Consider the following 26,456-nt stretch of genomic DNA (forward strand, 5'->3'; position numbering starts at 1 on the left):
TAAAAGGTTAATGCATTCTCATTGAGGAAATAGGTCTAGGTATTAAATGTGGGTGTTATTTATACTGTAAAATGTTTGGGGGACAATAACAAGGGGCCTGATTCAGAGCCGGACGCTATTTGCGCTCGCTCGTCAAGAAAATAGGGGTGGCTATTCAAATGAACCGTTCGCTGTTTGCGGTCTGTTCACTCCTCTAGGTCTGAACGAGCGAACAAAACTTGCGGTCGTTTTTTTGAAAACTACGCCCCCTGGCCGCTCGCATCCTACGTCATGTCCGCTATTTATTAGATTAATCGAGTACATCGAACAGGGTATGAACTGCTCGCTATTCTTGGGGTTGGTTTTTTCAACCACTATTTTGCGAGCAGTTCTGAGTTAAAAAAAAAACAAGTGATGTGGTCAATGACACTGCTGTATTAATTATGCACACCCATAAAACGCCCGTTTTGACCTTTAAGCACGCCTGCGTTCGGATCTCCACTCCCCATTTTCAAGCACCTTCCCCTGTTACCACCCACAAACGCCTCATTCTGTCACTCAAAATAGCAGGCATTCGCAATTTAGCGAACAAACGATTTTCGGCCGCACTGACTGCTTCGCGCATGCCTATTATGATCCGTACGCATGCGCAGTTGGGCAAACATCGCTCGGAGCGAACGAGCAGCCACTTGCGTCCGGCTCTGAATCAGGCCCAAGGACTAGAGTGTGCCATTGTTACCCAGATATAACTGTGGTAAATATTATCAACACCTTTTTCAAACAGGGTCTCAAAGTTCCATATTTAGACTAGCAGCAACAGAGATTAAGAGATCTGCAGCAGCAACAGGTTGTGAAATTGGTAAGAAAAAGTAGGACAGAGAAGCACGAGTCTTCAAACTGTCCCAATTTGAGGCCACTTCCCAGCTACCCTGCATAAAAGAACTTTAGTTTAGTTCGGATAATTAAGAGATACTGTATGTCCCACTAAGTGATGGTCTATTCAATGCCTCACTTACCAGCCTGAAGAGTGTTTGTAGCATCTGTGAGTTTTAGGGAAAAGGTAAAGAGGTTTGGTGTGGCACCGCACTTCTGAAGCATAGGGCATGCCCCCAGGAAATAAGACACATTGCCAATGTGACATGGAAACACCACTCTTTACCATGATCACACCCACACACTCTGTCCATATTAATCACTCAAAACGGTTGTGAGACATGCATAAAAGGGTGGAGGAAACTAGTCTTGCACATAAGCAATCTAATTTCCATAAAATTGGCAAAAAGTGGCATTTATGAAAGAAGAGATGCAGTTCACATACAAATATAGTTTCTCTCATACACTTCACTGTTTACAATATGCATTAATCATTTAAATTATTTATAATAGAAGGAAAATGCAATAGATTAAGTCAATGTGTTGAGATACACTTACCCCGTGTAATTGCTTCATATTTAAAAATATCTTGTTGCAATCTCTCTGGAAAAATAAAGTGTGAAACTGGTTAATATATTTACTTTTTTAATTTCTGTAAATAATTACATTTTCTTTTTCAGTCTTGAGTAGTATGTGTATAAGAAAAGCATATTCACAGAGGGTTACCAAACATCTCTTGATTATAAATACATAAAATATTAAAAAGCTTATCACTCTGATATCTGCTCTGTCCAGACTTTAGTAATACACTATAGTGCCATCAAATAAAATTTCAGAACACTATGGGGCGGCCCATATTTGAAATTAATTGGCTTCTATTGGGCAACGCCAACTAAAGATGGCGTTACCCACTGGGTCCAAACTCCAGAATGTTTTGCATTCCGGAGTATGGTACATATAAAAAATACAGTAAATCCCCCGTATACTGCATTTTCGTGGATTTTACCGCATTTCTGACCTTAGTACACCCCGCCCTTAGAGTGTAACTAAGCACTTGTGATCATGCTGATGTGATAAAAGAATAATTGAAAAAAAAAAAAAAGAAAAAATTTTTTTTGTAACATATCTGTATGTTTGTATTGTCTAATATCACTGTATAAAACTGGAGAATACAGTATTGGTTTCTATTTAAAGGCCTCTTCTGAAAAAAGGTCACCTAAGCCACCAGCACAGAGTAAGAAAATTATGGGTACATTTTTTTTTTTTCCTTCATGGAGTAAGAAAATAATGAGTAGATATTTGATTTTTTTGTCTATTCCTACATTATTCCTTTTGGCTATTCCTACATTAGAACAAAGAGAATAAAATTAACTACTCAAACCAAAGACTGATAAAAAGAAAATTGCAAAGACTCACCACTTTAAGGGGTCTTTCATTATAACTTCATTTCTAAAAAAAACAAACAAACAACAAAAAACACTTGTGTGTAAATGTAGTGTCGGGACTATTCATTATAAAGGTAATGCAGAAGATATCACAGGGGACCTAAATTTATGAAACTCCGAAAATAATATATTTCACAGTTTGACTGCGGGAACTTGCACCATCTTCAGATGGCATTTGTTCCCGGACCGCAGCTCCTTCTGCTGGATGACATGCAAGCACTGCCAAGTCAAACTAGGCAATACTAATTTTCACTACCGCGGGAAGCAGCAGTGAAGGACATTGTGGAAACATCTGATTTGTTGATCAGCTGTCCCGGCACCAGAGAAATGTTGAATTGCTCCGGTGGCTTTGTATCCATCGATGCTGCTCACAGCGAGTTGGATACTTATTTTACATAATGAATGGACCTCTAAATGTTGCCTTTTGCACTATACAAGTATAAACGTGAAAACATGGTGTGGCTAACTAAGGTTTAGATTACTTTTTTTAAGTATATAATATTGTTTGATAATGTGTATAAATTATGCGAGGATGACATTGTGTCCCTTTCACAAAGCATGTTGGATCATTGGCTCGGATCACTACTGGTTACAGCAGTGGATACTCTTTATCGTCTCCATCCTGAAAAACCTGTGGAATTGTTTTTTTGATGAGCAATTATTTTTCAGTCTTCTGGTATGAAGTTCTTAATAAAAAGTTCAAATACTACGACATGCTCCCGCTATGCAAATTAAAAAAGGTATGTAAAAGGTGTACCTAAACTGAAAAATGTAGTACATCCAGCTAAGATCCTGGAAAACCATATACAGCTTGCCTATAATATACAGGTAAGAGAAGAACACTTTTTAGGAGCCCACACCACAACATCATTCTTCTCAATACTATTATGAATTAGCTTAGCGAGAGAAAAGCATTCTAATGGAATCAAATAAAAAATCACCTTGCTAGTTCAGCATTTCTAACATATGTTTAAGATAATACCCCACAGGATTCACAATATTGATATAGATATGGTCATAGAATGGTCTTACATTACAAAGCCAGCAAAACAGAAGATAACCAAACTGCAATGGTGGTCTGACGAAAGTGGACATCAGATACTTCCTTTTACACAATGCTGATGGGGGCCAAAATAGAACAGTGGAACAAGCATCCCGACAGAACGTCTGGCCTAATTAATATATGTTCAAAGCCCCCTTTTGATGCTACCATCAACATTGATGTCAAGAAAATTACAGAGCCCCTGGTTTACAGTAAGTAAACAGAACAGTGGTCTTTTCTATCAACATGCTATTGTGGAATTATACAGATGTGGGCTCACTTACTGGTTGACCATACGCCATGGTGCTAGATGCCAGGCGCGACTGAGATGCTCCAAGAGGAGTAGTGTACCATATCTTTATTTAAATTTTGCATCTTAGTCGCATCTCACACCGTAAACAGCTGCTCACAGTGTACCAGAGACACCTTAATGGCCCAGGAATTAGTTTTACACACATACAATGTTGCAAATGAAGCACAACGGAACTTGGAGTGATGGTATATTATGCGCGCAGATGGAGGTGTCCAACCCCACCCCCGCGGCTGCATTATCTACCGTGTGATTTTCAGAAGATGGAGCATGCGCAGAAGAAAGGCTCTATCACAGTAAGTCTCTACAATCACCTGTGCCATCTTTTCAATAACACATGAATGATGGTGCTGCCAATAAATGGTAGAGGGAATAGTCACTGCAGGCATGCCCAAATGCCTACATCACTTGGAAATGCAGAAGAAGCCACAGTCATAGTTTTCCTGCAGTATCCTACTGAAAGCAGACAGGAACTTTTAATGGGAAAACACTTAATAAGGGGTTGGGCACGGGAAGCAGGCGCCAGGATCCTGGTGCTCAGAATCCCGACGCCGGCATCCCGTCTGGGTTACAATTCCTACACAAGTACATAAGTATAGTAACCCTACGCCTACTCCTAACCCTCCTCCCCGCATCCTATACCTAACGCTCCCCTGCCTTCCCGTTTAATCCTAAACTTTTAATATTACCAGCCAGCGGAGCATCACTCAACCACTCAATATTTTCTATATCTATTATAAGTTGCAATAGAAAATATTTTTAGTATTGATAAATAGGTACTTAAATGGGGCCTATTTATCAAAAAATATTTGCGGCTACATGCAAATACTAAGGATCCCATTAATGTACATATGGGATACTGCAGGAGGTTTCTATGGTGGCTGCTAAAATGCAAAGTTTACCCCAGTAGTCTTTTAACCACTGTAGTCTATGAGCTACATTTCACAAAAGTTTCCAGAAGAGGGATCCGTAGGATCCCCCCCAGCCATGACCGCTCATATGTAGTAGTGTGACCAGGGGCAGGATACATGACGCATGCATGCCGGCAGGGCCGGCCCAAGCCTACATTTGCTGGTAAGTGAATATAGATTTTGGCGCCCCTTACATGTATGATAATTGTGCAATTGAAATTTAGCTTCTAATATTGGTCCCGTACTCCAGACACACCCGATATAAATAATTGTATAGTTTGTAATAATTTAGTTCTATATGGAATAGAAAATAGATTTATTGGTTTCGTTTTCAGAAGATTTCCAAAAAGGCCAGCTGTAGCCTCAGACATTATGGGTGGCAAATAATGTGACAATACACAAGGTGAATCTTTAAATCAAAAGACCAGTTTTTTATATATATATATATATATATATATATATATATATATATATAATATATATATATATATATACACACACACACACGTCATGAACACTCATAACAATATGGAAATGTGCAAATTTTGTTTAAAGTTACAAAAGTAAAGATCGAAATAGCCCCTGTCATATACAAGTAATGCATTAAAAGACATCTAAAAACAGAAGATATTCTTAGAACTACTGTAGTGGATATCAACCTGCATTAGAACACAGAACAAAACAATCCTAGCAATTCTGAAGAACTGTTGCATTTCTAGCCAGGCACCAGAGCTTTAGGCTGGGTACACACCTAAACGACTGGCAATCATGCCGATGTTCAGGGCGATATGCCTTCACCTTGGACATCACATAATTGCCGGTACACACTTGAAAGATTTAATGAAAGACGGAACAATCACTGTTCCGTCCTTCATTAACATGTACAAGCTCACATGCGATATCGTGTGATTGACTGTGCAGCACAGCCAATCGCACGATATCGCATGCGACCGTGGGTACTCGCAAATTGGGCATACACACTGTACGATATGCCCGATTTGGCTAAATCGGTCAAATCGGGCCGATATCGTGCAGGTGTGTATGCACCCTTACTTTCCAACTTAATTATGATTACATTTTTCAGTGAAAGATAGAGTAAACACTGTTCTACTTATAAAGTACTCAACAAAAAATGCAATACTTCAAATAAAAATATTGAATGAATTTAAACTCTGTGAGCATGCAGATTGCTCTAAATGCTTAAATGCAGTTAGGTCCATATATATTTGGACATTGACTCATTTTGTTGTTTTAGCTCTTTTACAAAATAAATTCAAGTGACAATTATATAATGAATATGGTTCTACAGTGCATACTATAAGCTTTAAATTGAGGGTATTCAGATCCAAAATGTTTGAAGGGTTAAGGAATTACAGCTGTTAAATATGTAGCCCCTCTTTTCAAATGGACCAAAAGTAATAATTTAATGGACAGGTGTGGGCCATTCCTTTGTTATTTATTTTCCAATAAAGCAGGCAAAAAGGTTTGGAGTTGATTCCAACTGAGGCAATTACATTTAGAAGATGTTGCTGTGAACTCACAATATAAGTGACACAGGTCATCCTTAGGCTGTAAAAAACAAAAAATCCATGAGAGAGACAGTGTGAACCGTAGGAGTGGCCAAATCAACAGTGTGGCACATTGTAAAGGTGCCCATCCACTAGACGACGGAGAAATGAGAGCACGATTATGACATTGTAATCGTGCTGTCTTTCCTCCGTCTGTGAAGAGCCTACACTGATTGAGCAGTCGTTCAGTGCAGGGTCATCAATCATCTGGCAACATGCTGAACCTGACGATGTTGTCAGGTTGTCCAGCATGTTTACCTGATGATAGATGTCAGAAACGACCAGCAGGCGCGCGCATCGCTGGTTGATTCTGACTTTAAAGTGCCCGATTTGCGGTCGATTTGCAAACGATTGCACGATAACGATGTCGTTATCGTGCAATCGCCTGTCAAAATCGTCAAGTGGCTTGGCACCTTAAGAAAAGAACAAAGCACTGGTCATCTTGCAACACATAAATGTCTGGACGTGCATGGAAGACAGAATTGGTGGATGATCGCAGGAGCCTTTACATGGTCATTGATCACGCGGAGTGAAAAATATTGTGTGTCCCGGGGACCCCTCAATTTAAGAAATTGGGGTCCTACTCCACTGTTTATGGGTCCATCACATATTAAAGGGGGTTAGGGCAGACAGCAGTTGTGACAGTGCTGAAGGGCAAGGAGGGGACTAGGGGCATGCAATTCTGGAGGCAGGGAGGGGGTGCAAGGGTAGATAGCAGCTGGCACAGTACTGGGGGGCAAGGAGGGGGTTAGGGGCAGGCAGAACAGGGGGTAGGATGGTGGTAAGAGTAGATAGCTACTAGGGCAGTACTGGGGGCAAGGAGGGTGTAAGGGTCAGTGTTGGGGGTAGGGAAAGGGGGCAGGATAGCAGCTGGCCAGCACTGGGGGTATGGAGAGGGAAAGTGTAGATAGCAGCTGGGTGGACACAATGTGCACTGTGACAGCATGTCCACCCCCTTACAAAATGTGTCAGCATCGCCCTTTACAGTCACAAATTGTGACAGCATCCCTCCCCTACACACAAAGAATGTGATAGTATCCTCACCCAGTACACACATCCCCTTACACATACACTCTGCAATGATACACCACACACACACACACACACACACACAGAGTGACAGTATGCCCTCCCCTTACATACACAATGTGTGACACCATATCCCCTTACACATACACACACACACCAGTGACAGCATACCCTCCCCCTTCATACACAAAGTGTGACACCATATTCCCTTACCCCAGGCATGTCAAACTGAAAATACCAACCAGGCCTAATATTCAAGGTGTAAGAGTGTGTGGGCCGCAACAACAAAAAAGTCTTATATGAAATTTTGAAAGGTTTATTAATAAAAAAAAAAAATGCAGTGCCCCCTGTATTAGTGCCCCTTATGCAATTCCCCTCTGTATTAGAGCTCCTTATGCAATGCCCCCTGAATTTGTGCCCATTATGCAGTGCCCTAGTAATGCCCCTTAGGTTGTGCCCCCAGGAATGTCCCTAGTAGTGCCCCTTATGCAGAGCCCCCAGTAATGTCCCTGGTAGTGACTCTTATGCAGAGCCCCCAGTAATGTCCCTTATGCAGTGCCCCAGTAATGCCCCCTATGCAGTGCCGCCAGTAATGCACCTATATTATATATATATATATATATATATATATATATATATATATATATATATATATATACATATACATATATACACCTCACATTTTGTATTTGTTAAATCCCAAAGATTGGGCATGGCCTCACTACAGCTATATCTATCTACAGATATAGATAGATCTATAAGTTATATATATATCTTCACCAAAAATAATATACCTCTAGGCTATCATATAGCTGTATCTATACACAGTATGTGGCTTAAACATGCTAATGGTGTGGTTTTATAGATATAGCAACATCTCTATAGCTATATCTATAAAACCACACCATTACCATGTTTAAGCCCTATAGATATATTTAGCTTTATGATATGATAGCCTAGGGGTCAAATTATTTTGGTGATGTATATCTTATAGATATATATCTACATACCTCTCAACTGTCCCGCTGTCCCGTTTTTCTGGGACTGTCCCGCCCGCGGGCTGCAGTGTCCCGCGGTCGGGGAGAAGTTGGGGAAAGCACAAACCGCTGCATTGCATAGCAGAGTAGTGGGTGTGCAGGAGGAGAACAGATGCCGTGCGCATGTGCACGGCATCTGTTCTCTTCTGCACGGGCTGCCTGGGGGCTGCCCAGCAGCTTGGAGAGTGCTGGGCAAGCCCCCAAAGTGCCGAAAATGGGGGAAGCTGCTAGGCTCCGCCCAGTTTTCAATTGACTCCGCCCCTTTCTCCAGAAGCCATGCCCCCTTTCCACTGTCCCTCCTCCCTTCATTGAAATGTTGGGAGGTATGTATCTATAACTCAATATCAGATGCAGGTTTAAGCCCTGCCCCTTCCCCAGGGCCAGTCCAGCACCTCATCACTTGATTAGAGTATTTTTCTGCGACACACACAGACTGTGTTATAATATCAACTTACCAGCCCTGGGCCAGGAGGGATGTGCATAAATACCCTTCCCGAATCCCGGTGACGGCGTCTGGAGGCGCTGGTGCTCCAGCCCACAGTACTGAATGACAACATAAACAGCATGGCGCTCGACAACTACTCCTAATCAAACATGCGCCGCTGCTCCAGTTATAGACTCCACCAACGCGATCCAGCCCTAGCGCGATGTGCCTGTGCCTGCAACTTGCGACGTGACGTCATGACGTCACATCACCCTATACAAGCCATCGGGCAGCTGCCCATAAGAACTGTGGTGCCGCAGTGTCACCTCTCAACTGCTGGCTATTGTAAGTAAGTAAATTAATAAATCAGCATGGTCGCGGTGCCCTTCACTATGTGGCAGCCCTACGCGGCCGCGTACCATGCGTAATCATAGAACTGGCCCTGCATGCCGGCGTTAATTACGCTGATAAGCATGAAGAAAATCACAAAGGGCAGCTCTCTTGGTAAGAATGGATCTTTGCAAATGAGGGACTTCCAGGCCTATGACCCAGAAGTCCATCTGGTGTTCTTCTGCGCATGCACAGAAGGACGTGCGTGTGTGGGGTGCTGGGAGGAAGGCTTCTATAGGGCAACCCCATCTTCAGATGGTGTTGCCCGCCACATCAAAGCCCCAGAATATATTGCATTGAATATATTGGTGTATATGAGAAATGTGGTAAAATCTCAGAAAACTGCATTTTCAGGGGTTTGACCGCATTATTGACTTTGCGGCATCCCACCCCTGGTCACAAACCTGGAAGTAAAGTGATCACAGGACCTGATTCAGACCCGCTCGCTCGATGCGTATGCAAATTCAGCAAGGCAGCAGATTGAACAGCAAGGTATTAACATGCTCGCTATGTCTTGGCGTGTGATCGCATTGTGTATGCAGACGCCCACCAGCCTTCTTAAGATGCCCTCTTGCGCACGTCATCTCCAGGAAGTGAATGCAACCATCGGTAACATCGAGTACCATTGGATGCGATCGCAGCACTTGTGGCTGACCATACCCTGCTGCAAGCACTGCGAGTGCTTCAGTGTAAATTTCAGCCAAGAGACATGTACTATGTTGCTGTGTTAAGGCTTGGGCATAACCATAGGGAATTAGTCCTGCAGCAGCCTTGAGGGCTGGGTATGACTTGGCTAGTCGTGGCCCGAGGGCCAAGGGTGAGATGCAGCCTTTGGGCTGTGGGAGCAGCCTTGAGGGCTGGTAAGTCTCTGGTGTAATATGCCCAAGGGTGTGGAGGTAGGACCAGTGTCGCTGGGTTGACACTGGCGGTGGTGCGTCGGATTGTGCAATTTAGACGCTAAGGTACAACCAATGCCGCCGGGTTGACACTGGGGACGGTGTGCCAGTTTGCACACTTTGGATGCTGAGGTGCGGCCAATGTTGCCGGGTTGACACTAGCTGCAGGACGCTGGCATGCGCCCCAGGATGAGAATGCACACCGCGCCGCCTAGATGACACAAGCAGCACTAGCAGACAGCGTGCAAGCCGGACCGCCTGGATGGAACAAACGGCAGCGGGTAAACACAGCAAAACAGGATTCTGGAACCCGACTGACGAACAGGAGACTGGGCACAACTGGAAACTTGAGAAATGCCATCACCTTCATGGAGTGAAGGGCTGGCTGGAAATTAACAGAAACAGGACCCAACCAGAGCAGGCCTCCCTAATGACACTCTAGTGTGCAGCTGGGCTGTGCACAGACAGGAGAATCAATTAGTGTGCACCTGATACTGCACACAGACAGGCAGTAATTAGTGCAGAGCCTCAGTAGTAACTAAAGGCCCCCATACATCAACAATCTGAAAACCACAATTGAACAATTTGAAGATTTATTGCCCGATCTTCGGATTTCCCAATCTAGCAATCTGCGCCCATACATTACAGATTTTTCAGTGATTTGCAGATCGATTGCAGCAAACACAGATCTGCCAATCTTGAAAGGCCCATCATTTTAAAGGTAACGGTCTGCAAATCTGCTGATCATGTCCATACACTAGCAACTCAAGGCCCCCATACATCAGCAATTGATTGCAGCAATTGAGCAATTTGCAATCGATTGTGTATAAAAATCTTTCCCTTTTTCAATCGATTGAAACAAGAAAAGATTTTTATACACAATCGATTGCAAATTGCACGATTCCTGCAATCAATTGCTGATGTATGGGGGCATTAACAGCCCTAATCAATCTGTGAAATCCAACATGTTGGACAATCTGATTGCACAATTCCAATCACTTTTTGATTTTTATACACAATCAATTGCAAATTGCCTTAAGGTTGGAACTGCAAACAATATGCTGCAACCACAGATCCTAACAGGAGGAGACTTCAGCGAACGCTTGCCTGGCGTTCATCCTGCACAGCATTGGCAGCGCAACGGCTTGTGACACGCTGCCTCTTAATTATGCACGCCTCTGAAACGGCGTTGAGATGCTCAGGCATCCTGCGTTCGCATCTCCACTCCCCCATTTCTAGCGGCCAGCCCGTCACCACCCACAAACAGCTTCTCCTGTCACTCACTCTGCTGGACTGTCTATGCGCAGCTAGCGAATGCTTCCCGATCTGTCGCAGTGATATGGGAACCATCGGCAGCTATGAGCGAACACATCTTAGCGAGCGGGTCTGAATCAGGTCCACTATTCTAACACATCACAGGAACAAGCTCTCATTGGGCCCTCTGTCCCTGCTGGTGTATTTTAGTTAATTCGGGTGATCCTTATGGGGTCTATTTACTAAGCCTTGGACAGAGAAAGTGTATGGAGATAAAGTACCAATCAATGAGCTCTTAACTGTCACTTTACAGGCTGTTTTTGAAAAACGACAGTTAGGAGCTGCTCCCGACCCAGCCTCCTTGAGTGTATATGTGGTGTGGGTATATAAATGTAGTAAGAATTGGGGGTATATATGTAACATGTGGGCTTGTAGGGGCCATTAAAGTAATATTAGAACTAATGGGGGCAAATAATGTATTATGGAGACAATATTTATTATTGTACATCTTTTTATTAAAGATAGGGCTAATAATGTAATGAGGAATTGTTGGCGATTATTAATATATTGTAGTGGTTATTAATGCAGTGTAACTGTGCGGCAAATCTAATTTGTGGAAATATGCCTATTTATTACATTTAATGCTATTAATTTGATATTGGAGCTAGGTGGGGGGTATAATTATTAGCTATGAGTACTACTGATGTAATACCTGGGTGGGTTAACGAGGAAATAGATCTATATTAAATATGGTTGCTATTGATTTATGACATGTTTAATTGGGGGGGAAGGAGGCCTATGTATTACCGTAAATGTGGTTGCTGTTGTTTTACAGTCAGGTATTGTTGGAATGAGAGAAGCCTAAATTTTGCTTTGTTTTACAACATTAAAGTGCCTATAGCATTTTCAAAGAGTTCCTCAATTTTCCAGGATCCATAGACAGCAACATCGACAGCATAGCTACAGGAAAAGCTACATTAAAATAAAGCATTACAGTCTGCCAACTGTCCTGATTCTGGCTAGTTATTATGTGATCGTTATTGTTGCTTATTGCTGTTTTAAAGTAAGAGAACACACAGCGCCTCATCATCCATTTAAAAACTAAACATTGCTCTTTCTTTCATACCCAAAATATCTGTTCTAATGTCAAATGTCTTAACTGTACAATTTTGTTAATAGAAAGCACAAAACATGGGAAAGTAAAACAGTGGTCTAGGTAAACTTACACATTTAATGCAGTTAGCCTTAAAATAACCTAGATCTTGGTGAAGAGAGGATATATTCATTTCTGAGACTTTATTGGACCACACTTTTTCATTAACCATCGTATAAAATTCCAGAATCTTTTTTACAACACATATTTTCTCTGTTTTCTGTAAAAAAAAAAAATAAGATTTTAGTAAACATAGATGACAACATATTAACTTTTGCCTGGAAAAGTAAGAATAGTAAATAAAGGAATAATGGCCTGATTCAGAGGTGGGTGGAAGCACCCAATGTTTTACATATGCGTATTACTGCACTGGAAGACTCCATTAACACCAGTAGACAAATACTAGGGCTGTCGAGGCAGTGACAGGCCCTTGTACTGGGGGATGTGCTACTGACCTTGGCCTCCGCTGGACCCCTCCAGCCTGCCCGGGTAAGTAGTACACGCACCTCCCCCCCTCGGTGCCCCTACAAATCGGACATTCTGAGCAATCATGGTGCAAAACATGTAAAGAAAACAGAAATGAATAAAGCAAACAATATTTACATAGCTTAGTAGCAAATGCAGTAAGCTTGCATGAGTTTATAGTAGTCAAGGCATCTAGGTCACAGAGCATCCACAGACATGCTTCACTAGTACAATTCAGCAAAGTTATAGATATGGGACATTGGACAAAGAGCAGGGAGAGGCAAAAACCACAACAATACGTATTCAATTTGAGCCAAGCCGCGATACTCTTTCGCGGCCCGGACTTTTCACCTACTTAGCCTATTTTGTAGGCGGAAAAGTATTGCGCGCGTGCCCGCTTTACACCGTATTCAATTTGAAAGTACATGAAAATGGGACCCGGCAAAACTTGAACAGGCGGAAAGTACTGTCAGATTGGAGAAATCTGCCTGACACCCCCCAGAAAATGCTCTGACATGGGGCTTCACTATGGTACCCCCCGATTTGGCTTGCTGAAGGTATTTGGTGTTTTTAAACGGGCTCAATAGCTGCTAAATAGTGTTTTTCTATACGTGGTGCAGAATAGTATTCAGGAGTATTTTTTCCAGAAAATAACTTATCCCAGCAAATTTGGGTACTTGAAAATGGGGGCTAGCATATTTAATAGTTGCTAAAGTTGAAAAAATCATGAAAAATCCACCTTCTGCAAGCACCTGCAATCAAAAAAACACTTGGGGCATACTTGGGGACCCCCCCAGAGTCAAGTTCACTAGTTTTTAACTTTGTATCCCAACTTTTTTTTTGTCACCCCCCTTTTTCAAAGTGATTTTTTGGGGTGTCCTTAAGTGTTTTTTTTTTAAATTTTTGACACAGTTTACCTTTGGAGGACTGTCTGAAGGCTGCACGGGGGTTCCCGCAACGATGCACCCCAAAACCCCAATTCTGCACTTTTTTCCGCCCGCTATTCATAGGCGAAACTTTTTCACCTAGTACATTGCATTAACTTTCCGCCTAGGCGGAAAGTCTTTCAAATTGAATATGGGGTAAAAGCAAAACAGGCGAAAATTACGTCATCGGCAAAAAAGTATCGCGGATCCGGACTTTTCGCCTCAAATTGAATACGGGTCAAAATGTAAAAAAATACTAAGGCCAGTATGTTAGTTTGATTTCCATGACAGTGACTCTTGTCGACGAGATGTAGGTCGCAATATTAACATTTACAAAATGTTAACATTGTTAAAATGTCAACATTCTGCAGGGACTGGAAGGTTAGGGTTAGGCACTAGGGGAGAGTTAGGTTATAGGAGGGGAAGATTAGGGTTAGGCACAAGAGGGAGAGTTAGCAATACAATCTTCCGGAAACGCAGCCAAATCCGCCATAAGTCATCACCGGACCCGGAAGATATTTGCTGAAGCCGACTTAGCCGCCATACCATGTCACCACTAGACCACCAGGGATGGTTTGTTGACATTCCTATCGTGCAAACATTTCATCAGTGTTAACAAGATGAATGTTGACAAAATATACCACACCCCATGTGGACAGCTTGTTCCTGACTGAGTGTAATGTACAGTAAATAGTCCCATGTAGTCATATGAGCATGTCCCGACAACTGTTTTATAGTCACCTTCCTCAGCAGTCCCCGGAGGAAGGTAGCCTTGAAACAGCTGTCGGGACATGCTCATATGACTATTTGGGTTAGACAGCACAGCTCCCCTGTTCTGATCAGGAATCGTCCATGATAAGTATTTGTCTCTACTCATGTTCTCTCATTAGATGGCTTGTTTGCCCCTGACTCTAATGGTGATATTAAATACATTTTGCATCTAAAAGGTGTGCTGGTCTTGTTCCGCGACGGAGCCTTGTTGAGAGATTACAGGATGGATGGTGACATATTATTTAAATAGACCTGGCATCCGAAGCATTTGGATATGTTGTGGTGTGTGCGATTTCCTTGTGCATGATTATATATATATATATATATATATATATATATATATACACACACACATACATTGAAAAAAATTGCTGGGGAAGTTGGTCATGGGAGGTATTAACTTCTGTGTGGTATTTATTTTATTTTATTTATTAACAGTTTCTTATATAGCGCAGCATATTCCGTTGCGCTTTACAATTGTCAACATTGATAGAACAAAACTGGGTAATAACAGACAGATATATAGGTAGGACGGCCCTGCTCGCAAGCTTACAATCTATCCAGGTGTGTGCGTGCGTGCGTGCGTGTCATATACAGGATAGTGGCAGCACTCCAAAAGGATTTTTCACACAGCAATCAGCAGTACAAACAAACAATTTAATGGTTGTACTGCTGATCGCTTTGAGAAAAATCCTTTTGGAGTGCTGCAGCTATCCTGTATATTGTTTTACTTTTTTGGAAGTGAAAACGGGTAGCTGATCTTGTTTGGAGGAGTGCCGGTCCTACTATAGTGATAGATAGATATACAGTCAGGTGCATAAATATTGGGACATTGACAGAATTTTAATATTTTGGCCTCTATTCACCACCACAATGGCTTTGAAATGAAACAAATAAGATGTGCTTTAACTGCAGACTTTCAGATTTAATTTGAGGGTAATTACATCCAAATCAGGTGAACGGTGTAGGAATTACAACGGTTTCTATATGTGCCTCCCACTTTTTAAGGGGCCAAAGGAATGGGACTATCAACTCAAAAGCTATTTCATGGACAGATGTGGGCTATTCCCTCGCTATTTCATTATCAATTAAGCAGGTAAAAGGTCTGGAGTTGATTCTAGGTGTGATATTTGCATTTGGAATCAGTTGCTGTCGACTCTCAATATGAGATCCAAAGAGCTGTCACTATTAGTGAAGCAAGCCATCATTAGGCTGAAAAATCAAAACAACCCCATCAAAGAGATAGCAAAAACATTAGGTGTGGCCAAATCAACTGTTTGGAACATTCTTAAAAAGAAAGAATGCACCGGAGAGCTCAGCAACACCAAAAGACCCGGAAGACCACGGAAAAAACCTGTGGTGGATGACAGAAGAATTATTTCCCTGGTGAAGAAAAACCCCTTCACAAAAGTTGGCCAAATCAAGAACACTCTCCAGGAGGTAGGTGTATATGTGTCAAAGTCAACAATCAAGAGAAGACTTCACAAGAGTGAATATAGAGGGTTCACCACAAGATGTAAACCATTGGTGAGCCTCAAAAACAGGAAGACCAGATTACCAGTTTGGCAAACAACATCTAAAAAAGCCATTACAGTTCTGGAACAACATCCTATGGACAGATGAGACAAAGATCAACTTGTACCAGAGTGATGGGAAGAGAAGAGTATGGAGAAGGAAAGGAACTGCTCATGATCCAAAACATACCACCTCATCAGTGAAGCATGGTGGTGGTAGTGTCATGGTGTGGGCATGTATGGCTGCCAATGGAACTGGTTCCCTTGTATTTATTGATGATGTGACTGCTGACAAAAGCAGCAGAATGAATTCTGAAGTGTTTCGGGCAATATTATATGCTCATATTCAGTCAAATGCTTCAGAACTCATTGGACGGCGCTTCACAGTGCAGATGGACAATGACCCAAAGCATACTGCAAAAGCAACCAAAGAGTTTTTTAAGGCTAAAAAGTGGACTGTTATGCAATGGCCAAGTCAATCCCCTGACCTGAATCCAATTGAGCATGCATTTCACTTAATGAAGACAAAACTGAAGGGAAAATGCCCCAAGAACAAGCCGGAACTGAAGACATTTGCAGTAGAGGCCTGGCAGAGCATCACCAGGGATGAAACCCAGCGTCTGGTGATGTCTATTCGTTCCAGACTTCAGGCTGTAATTGTCTGCAAAGGATTTGCAGCAAAGTATTAAGAAGTGAAAGTTAGATTTAGGATTGTTTAGTTTGTCCCATTACTTTTGGCCCCTTAAAAAGTGGGAGGCACATATAGAAATCGTTGTAATTCCTACACCGTTCACCTGATTTGGATGTAATTACCCTCAAATTAAATCTGAAAGTCTGCAGGTAAAGCACATCTTGTTTGTTTCATTTCAAAGCCATTGTGGTGGTGGTGAATAGAGGCCAAAATATGAAAATTCTGTCAATGTCCCAATATTTATGCACCTGACTGTATATAATATATTATATATACATACATACACACACACATATATACACACACGCACAAGTGCCAAAAGTCATGGGATAGGTCCCTTGTATCGTGTAGACCCCCTCTATCTGGGTCGAAGAGCAGTAACTCGACATGGCATCGATTCCAGATGTGGACTGAAGACCTCTGGAGAGATGTTGGCCCATGCTGTCTGGATAGCTTCCCACAGCTCCGATATTTGTAGGTACAGGATCTTGGGTGTGATTGAACCTCTGTTATGAGCCGTCATGACAGCTCATATATGCTGCAGGTTCCGGACAGAGCTGAGAGGGTTAACAGGCAAAGACAACCACAGTGGGATTTTGGTCCAGGCTGATTGCTTCCACCTGGGAAGCCTCTGTGAACATGCAGCACTCAGCTGCCCATAGTGGTAATTACCAGAGGCTGGTCTCGTTTGCTCACACGACATTGGCTCTGAATTCTGTTATATGGAGCCCAGCCCATTCCTGCCTTGCTGGAGATAGCACGATTTCCACAAGAAACTATCTGGTCCCTGTTCCTGTATCTGCCATTTGGTGTTCTTGTCCTGGCTCTGCCTTGCGTTACCTGTAGCAAGTATACCTGGAACATTCATTGTGCTGCAAATCCACTCTGCAAGCCATTTGTGTTATGTACGGTTGCTATTCCATCCTGCAATATATGCACATATCTCTTGCTGCTATTATACTCTGCAAAACACATGCTGGTTATATATTGCTATTCCATTCCGCATTATATGTTATGCTGCAATTCCATACTGCCAAATGCATGTGTATCTGAGTTTATTGCTATACCATCTTGCAATATATCTGTTGTTTGTGATTGCCACCCTTTTATGTATGTGTATTTAAATGTAATCGTATTCTGTTATTGTCCGCAGTGCATGCTGCTCTGTGGTAATTACCCAGTGATATTATTACTTAGTATTGCGGGCCACTTTTGTACTAACTACTACTCCAGTTCTACCTTGCGAATTCCCGCTGTTTGTAAAAGCCCCTACATATCGTTCAGTGTAGGCACTACAGGGGATCAGGAACGACTGTAAGATTACAATGGCGTAATCGTACTGTCTTTCCTAATCGCCAAGTGTTTACGCTGCTTTAGACAAAACTGAGCAAACTAGATCTTTGGTCAGCTAGACTTAATACCGTCTCAACCCTCATACACATAATATAATGTAGAAAGATTCCCTTGTGAAAACAATTGTAAGTGCAGCTCACTTTTCAAACATACACAGGACAGGAGGATCCTGTATTGCAGATTGCTTGTTATAGTGTCTGACCCTCACAGACACACAGATTAAATATGCCTTCTTTTCTACCCTTTTCACCCACTCCAACCACCAACAGCTCTCTCCAATGGCCACTATTGCTGCACAGCTATAGCAAACAACCCTCTCCATGCACTCTCCTATCTAAAATGTACCTGAAATCACGAGGGAGGGACTTATATGCAATCCAAACACGGGAGATCTGTCATAGTAACGGTATACACACGGCTCATTGACGCCATCTACAGGGGATGGACTGTCAGGGGGAACTCCCCTCTCCACCGGTGTGGTGTTACTTCACATTCTCTTCACGTTTGGCGGGTTCTTCTCTTTCTTCTTGTATTTAAGGTGAGTGATGTTATTGTATAGTTGCTGATTTACCTTGACAAAAGGGACGTGCGTGTCCCGAAATGTTGGTGTCACAAATGTGACCTTATTTCAATACAAAATGATTGCACTTAAAAAGTCTCTGAGTGCCGCCGTTTGTTTGTACTGGAGATTCTATATATATATATATATATATATATATATATATATATATATATAGAGAGAGAGAGAGAGATATTATAGTCGCAGTAGAAGTCAGCGGCACTCTGTGGACTTGCAGTCAGCAGTGAAAGGGAACTGTACTTCACCACAGTTATAATCAACGTTTCAGAATTTAATCTTTTGTCAGGATACAAATAACAAAAACTTCCTACCTTATTTACCATCAGTGAAGAGAGCGTGGTACACTGCGGCTTGCTTCCGGGTCGGGTCCCCGTCCGATGACGTCATAGCACTGCGTCTCAGTCACCTCGTGGTACCCGCCCCAGAGTGTTGCCATGGCACCATATGAACTGTGTAAACAATAATCATCAGTGTGTGTGAACTACATGGTTAATAAAAGTACAATCCACATATAATGGCTGGTCAAGGGTGTAACCCTGGTTAAGGGTTAAACAACATATTAATATGTACATATATAAGGTAAATTTATATGTACTATAGTCATAGTTCATGAGGTAAAATGTAAGTGTGTGTCATGTATTTATAATGGAGTAATGTAGTTCATGAGATATATATATATATATATATATATAATGTATTTATTTAATGTAATTACATATAAGTTTATGTGGCACTTTTTTCCCTGTGGTGAGCAGGTGCCCAATGTGTGGGATGCACATGCATAGGAGAAGAAGGGGGTGGAGTGATATGGCTGGGAGTGGTTGGGTTCCTGTCAGGAAAAGAAGGGCAGGGACAGAGAGACATATAAAAGGAGCTGCCAGCAGACAGAGTTAAGCTGGCCACACACTAGACCAACTTACATCCAACCAGCCAACTTGTTGATTGGTTGGAATGAAAATCTGGTAAGGAATGGTAGTACATGATGATCAGCAATTTGCTCCTAAATGCCAGAAAACAGATGAAAATGGTCATTCAGACAAGTTTGTTAAATGTTTGATCTAAACTATTTGTTCAAACAGTTTTGGTCCATTTTCCAGCGTTTGGGAGCAAATTGCTGATTGTACTCCTTACCAGATTTTCATTCTAACCAGTGTGGCCAGCTATAGCCTTTGATCCCTCCCTTCAGTGCCCACCCCCTTGCGTCCCGAGTGGCAGATTAGCAATGGAGGCTGCCAGGCCTAGGGGGTGGAGCCAGAGAGGGAGCTTGTGGGCTTGGCGGCCGGGTCTGGCTCTCATTGGCGATGGGGTGGAGGAGTTGCCTGCGGCTGCCCGGGAGCAAGGGACTGAAGTGTGTGGCGTTCAGTGAGCGGGCGGCTCCTGATCAGCTGTCAGCAACCAGGGAGCTGTAAGTGTCTGCAGCAGTAGTGGCCAGCAGCGGTGGTGGGAGTCAGACATTATCAATGTCTGCTGTAAGAAGGAGGCGGTGCCGCTGTCAGACAGGCCAGCGCACACGGTCACCCCTAATAATTCAGGCAGGTAATCAGTAGTACACAGTCGGGGGAACAGATCAGCGTACAGACAACAGAGATCCCAAGCCATTCAAGGAGGTGGTAAGCATAAGAGCTGCAGTGAGCAGTACAGATGCACCGCTCCACAGACACTTGTCAGCGAGGAGAGTATTACAGCTTACACTGACCGATTCAGTGAAGGTAGAGGAGATGGATCAGTGCAGGCTCAGTGTAACCAGGAGGTGGTGGGCACTAAAGGCTGCTCAGAGAAGTAAGTCCTCTGTGAAATGCAGTTTGAGCAGAGCTACCTTGGAGAAGCCAGCTGGGAGTGAGGAGACAGGCGGGTAGCTGGAGGGGCTCAGAGCAGCATCGGTCGGCAGAATCTTATATTCAACAGCAGCGCCTGCCCGCAGATGTGAGTCACTTATTACGCTGCACATACACGCAGTGTCATCCTGTAATAGGGCAGACTGTATCCCTATACCTAGTGTATTTCACAGAAGCAAACAATGAAGTGACTTATAAAAGGAATCAGAACCTGGAAAACCCAGGGCTGTTTAGTTTTTCACCAGCCAGCTCTATTACTAATAATAGCGAAGTGGAGAGAGTTTGGGGGAGCGGGGTGTTAGACCCTCACTGTGAAGCAAAATATACTTTATTTACTGAAACAAAAGTAACTTGTTTACATAACACTGTCAGTGACCACAGTTGGTATGAAAGTACTGTATCCGGTAACAGTTACAGAGAACTTCTTACATCCGCTCTAAATTGAAGGATGTTCCCAAAATAATGTGAGAGCATAAGGAACATTCTACAAATTGAAAATGCATCACTTTTTTCTAATGTTTGGACTCTCTAATTAAACTTTGCTAGTGTACTATTGCATGACAAGTGAGTTTACAATTATTTAACTTAAGGGACCGTATATATGTATTTATATGATATGCCTAATTTGTTCAGTTAACATATAAACATCATATGTACAATGCTTGGAATGCTAAAGTTGAATTTGTGTTAACATTAATTTACAACTATCTTACTAAAGTATAAGTATTTTTAAAACTGTATCTTGTGTGTCACTTTCCTGGAGGAGCAGTGGAGGAAAGAAGTACATAATTATTCTGGTAAAATGTATATTTGTTGTGTGAACCAATGTTACATGACACACCTATAATTCAACACTTAAATTAGGGTTTTCCCAAGTAGGCCCATACTACTTACTTATACTTGGGTGGAGGCACTGATTTAAAAAAGGAGGCTATAGGTGGGTACATTAGACTAGTGAAATGGGAGTTAGTAACCTGGTGACCCTTTACAGAGGTAATAGGGGGGTTACAAGGGTATAACCTAGTATACAACATTGATGCTAGATAGTACATCCTGTAATAGGAGTTCATATATACAACCATCTTGCTTCCAGACTGACAGAGGGCAGAGAAAGTGATCAGCCTGTTGCTCGCCATTTTAAAAAAATGTAACCGTAATCTATCAGTTTTACGATACAAAATGATAGACACAGTTCCATGGTCATTTAGAGGCGGAGACAGTGGGCCTGATTCAGAGCCGGACGCTATTTGCGCTCGCTTGTCCAGAAAAAGGGGCTGGCGAATTAAATTGACCGTTCGCTCTTTGCGGTCTGTTGACGCCTCTATGTCTGAACGAGCGAACAAAACATGCAGACGTTTTTTTGTAAAAAACGCCCCCTGGCCGCTTGCATCATATGTCATCTCCGCTATTTATTAGATTAATCGAGTACATCGAAAGGCGAATGAACTGCTCGCTATTCATGTGGTTGCATTTTCCTACCGCAATCATGCGAGCAGTTCTGGCTAAAAGACACCCAACTGACGTGGTCGATGACGCTGCTTTGTTAATTATGCAGACCCTTAAAACGCCCGTTTTGACCTTTTGGCACGCCTGCGTTCTGATCTCCACTCCCCGTTTTCAAGCACCTTCCCCTGTTACCACCCACAAACGCCTCATCCTGTCACTCAAATTAGCAGGCATTCGCTATTTTGCGAGCACATGATTTTCGACCGCACTGACTGGTTCGCGCATGCGTACTAAAACCCATACGCATGCGCAGATGTGCGAACATCGCTTGGAGCGAACGAGCGGCCGCTTACGAGCAGCTCGGAATCAGGCCCAGAGGTCGTGCTTTGCTCCATCTGGAAGCAAGATGGATTGCTAAACTTAATACAGTAGTCCCATTTGGGCTAAATGAGCAACTATCCTTCAATTGTTTTTTTATAGTCACCATATGTTTTACAGTTACCATCTTCTCTATAAGCTACTATGTTTCCTGTATAATTGGCAATTGTTTATATGAACTCATATTACAGGATGTACTATCTAGCATCAATGTAGTATACTAGGTTATACCCTTGACCAGCCATTATATGTGGATTGTACTTTTATTAACCATGTAGTTCACACACACTGCCGATTATTGTTACACAGTTCATATGGTGCCATGGCAACACTCTGGGGCGGGGGCCCACTAGGTGACTGAGACGCAGTGCTATGATATCATCAGACTGGGACCCGACCCGGAAGCAAGCCGCTATGTACTACGCACTATGCACTGATGGTATATAAGGTAGGAAGTTTTTGTTTATTATTTGTATCCTGACAAAAGATTAAATTCTGAAACTCTGATTATAACTGTGGTGGTGTACAGCTCCCTTTCACTGCTGACTGCAAGTCCACAGAGTGCCGCTGACTTCTACTGCCAGACTTGATTTCACGGAGGGCGCGTGGCACATTACCTGCATAAAAGATAGAGGCCCTCATTCAGAGCCGTACGCTCTGAGCAGAGCGCACGCTCTGAATGAGGGCCGGCCTCAATGAAAATGGAGCGTCCTCCTGGACGCTCGTATAGCTGTGGGTCACCACCCACAGGCTATACGAGCGTGCATTTTGATGGCCGCGACCATCGCGACCATCGAAACTGCGAGCCGGAGCCTGCGGTTGAGGTTTTCAACCGCAAGCTCCGGAGTGATTTTGGCTCTATCAGAGCCAAAATCACTCCCACTGACATCACTAGTGATGTCAGTGGGCCGGCTTCTGACGGGAGGCGTCAAACAACATCGACAGCACGCCCCCTTTGATCAGACACAACGAGCGAAGGACTTTCCTTCACTCGTCGCGTCTGGCGCATGCGCACGACGGAGCTCCCTCCGTCGTGCGCATGCTCAGTCCAGAACATCGACCCACTTGCGAGCGGACAGCCGCTCGCGAGTGGGTCTGAATCAGGCCCAGAGTGTCGGATAAAGCTGCTATATATAATATAAATAAATATATATATATAAATATAAATAAGATCAAGTTATGGGTGCCCTCTCCTGGGTAGATGGGCACTTCCAAACACACAGCAGTCTGGAAACAGCACTACAGTCCAAAGTTTCTGGGAATTTAGCCGAAGCTAGTTTGTTTGTGCAGAAAAAGAGAAGCATAAAATAAAATAATAACCTGTCTGGACTCTAATTGCTGGGCATACACTATACAATTATCTGTCAGATATCTGTCCAATCTGGCTGGTTGGAATGAAAATCTGGTAATCGACCATTTGCTCACAAACACTGGAAAACAGACAAAAATGGTAATTCAGACAAATTGGTTAAAACACACGAATTTAACCAAATGGAACAATCATTTTTTGCCCGTTTTCCAGGTTGTAAGACCCTATGATCAACTGTCATTTGCTCCCATACATTGCCAGGTTTTCATTCCAACCAGCCAGATTGGACAGATAATTGTATAGTGTATGCCCAGCATTAACTGAGATTCTCTCATTAGTAGTAGGACCCAATACCCCTACCACAAACATAATCATATGTACAGTACTCATGGTCATAAGTCACAATGTCTTGAAAGGCCTGATGCCTCTTTCCCCAGGGAGCGAGACACTGAGTAAAACCCCTGACACACTTATCAGGAGGGAGGGAGAGGGAGAGAGAGGGGGAGAGGGGACTCAGGCACGCCTGCGTTCGCATCTCCAGCCCCCCGTTATTACAGGACAGGCCCTGTTACCACCCACAAACAGCCTCTCCTGTCACTCATTACACTGGGCTGTCTTTGCAGGCCGAGCGAGCGGTATGTGATCGCAGTGAGTAGTTTGCGCAAGCGCAGACCGAAACGTGCATATGCGCAGAATATCGTGCCGCTTGCGAGCGCACGCATATAGCAGACGGGTCTGAATCAGGCCCTCAGACTTCTGAGAGCTAGCCCAGTGATTGCATGGGCGTGTGTGTGTTTGGTGGAACTCCAGGAAAAGTTTAAGCCCAAAACTGGCATATCTAGAAGCAAAAGTATGAAACTGGTAGAATTTGATAAAGGTTTGCACAGGGAACCAAGTAGCTGCCTTGTGCAGCTGCTCAACCGAGGTGCCATGTTGTGCAATCCAAGCAGGAGTAGATTATGAATGCAATCTGGGATCAGCCTATCTGAGGTTACATAAACCTGGTTGATAGTAGCCATCATCAACCATGCTACAGATTGCTTGAAGGCCGGCCAGTCTCTTTTATGAACATCATATAGCGTCAAGAGGCTTTCATTTCATTTCAGTCTACAGAAAGACATTTGGTCAAGATGGATACACAATGCTGTAACCACATCCAAAAGATGTAAAGGATTGCTGGAAACAAATGAAGACTGCTGAAAAGCCAGAAGGACAACGTCTTGGTTCAGATGGAAACTGGACACCTCTTTTGGTTGAAAGGATATCTGAACCCTCAATACCACACTGTCATAATGGTAGATTAACAGGGGAAACTCACAAGAGCAGCAATCCGCCTATCACATGGTGTTTGCGGTTTCTGGCATGGCCATGCATCATTTTGTACCAGCCTGCTGGTTGACTGAATCACAGTGGTGGTATTCTCTTGCTGGATGCAAATCAGCCTGCCTGCTGTGCAGTTGGAAACTGGGTCAGCACATTTGTGACTGCCCATAACTCTAGCACATTGATGACAGAGAGGTTTCCTACCTGGATCAAAGACTCTGTAACTGGAGTCTGGGGGCCACTGGCCCCACCCAGAGAGACCAGCATCATTCTAGGGTCAGCTTCCAAACTGAGAATGAATATACAATGAATAGTCTGGGTGAGTGGAGGCAGCACAGCAGCTACAGACACAGCTCAGGATACAATCTGCCTGTCCAACCTGGGATTCGCTCTGTACCAGCAAGCTAAGATCTGGGTCTGAAGAACTTGAATGGAAGTGGGAAGACAGAACTCCCTCAAAAGAGGTCACCATCTTTCTCAAGAACTGCAGCACCAACACCTAAGGCCTCTGTAGAAGAGACCTCAGAGGAGACTCTAAATCTTGGGTTCTAGAAAAAACACCTTTTGACTACTTGTGTCGAACAAGAGACCCAGAAAAATCATCCTCTGCGTTGGCTGCAGATTGAATTTCAGAAAGTTCATAATCCTACTGTGTTCCTTTAGACTAGTCACAACCACAATCAAGTGCTGACAATTACAATTCTGAATTTGCCTTTACCAATACAATTAGTAATCTGCCTCCGACACTCAGCAGATTACTAATTGCTTGATTTCTTAATTAGAATCCTTAACAGAACCCAACTGGGTTCAGCCTCAGCTATCAACCAGTCACTATATAGACCTTCTCAGTGCATTTCAACAGTGCCGGAGTATCAATTGTGTTATAGATAGGTGCCCCTCCTTCAGAACTATACTCTTCAGTATAGTTTTCTTCCTGTGTTATTTAAACTCCTTGACAGTAGCACATCCATACTCGCATTTCCATCTATAGAGTCCTCATACCAGCTAAATTCTCTGATGCCTTAACGGTGGGAGCCAACTACACTGGGCTGTGACCTGGGCCCTCAGTGAGTAAATTCCATATTCTAATCCTGGCGAAGACCAGCAGGGGTCTGACTCCTTGCCAGGCTCTCTTTGCATTTATTGGGTGTGTGTGTGAACTCTGATACACTTGCTATCTATTTTGAGCTAATACACACTACGCACTGTCCAAACAGTGGCAACACTTCCGTATAATCTATTGCACGATACGCACTGTTCAAACAGTGCGAACACATCCATGTATCTTGTTGCACGCAACACAAGGCTCAAACAGTACCAACACCCTTGTGGCAATCTACCAAAATCGAACAATGCGTACTCAGCTGTACTTTTGGCATTTGTGCCTACTGTGTTAAACACCACAGGGTATTCCATGGCTACCACTTCTTGGAGTATTCCAACTGTACCTCATTCAATGTGTTCCGCCCCATAGATGCAAAATCCCAAGCACTCACAGGGCCCTTACCCTAGGCGAATACCTTATGAGTCGTTGAGAGATTGAATGGCAAAGCT

The 26,456-nt window shown here is 43.2% G+C and overlaps 1 protein-coding gene across 1 annotated transcript in view; it reads right to left on the reverse strand.

Moving 5' to 3' along the window:
- The window catches only part of LOC148538635 (uncharacterized), a 56,623-nt gene that overhangs the window by 21,298 nt on the left and 8,869 nt on the right, over window positions 1–26,456 (reverse strand). Inside the window, exons 4-5 of the mRNA XM_088452452.1 lie at window positions 12,385–12,531; window positions 1,411–1,455 (exon numbers count right to left, since the gene is read on the reverse strand). Coding sequence (XP_088308578.1) covers window positions 1,411–1,455; window positions 12,385–12,531 — 192 coding nt within the window. The remainder of the gene's footprint in view (window positions 1–1,410; window positions 1,456–12,384; window positions 12,532–26,456) is intronic.

Source organism: Taudactylus pleione, unplaced genomic scaffold, assembly GCF_031769625.1.
Source record: "Taudactylus pleione unplaced genomic scaffold, aTauple2 ptg000038l, whole genome shotgun sequence".
Taxonomy (NCBI): Eukaryota; Metazoa; Chordata; class Amphibia; order Anura; family Myobatrachidae; genus Taudactylus; species Taudactylus pleione.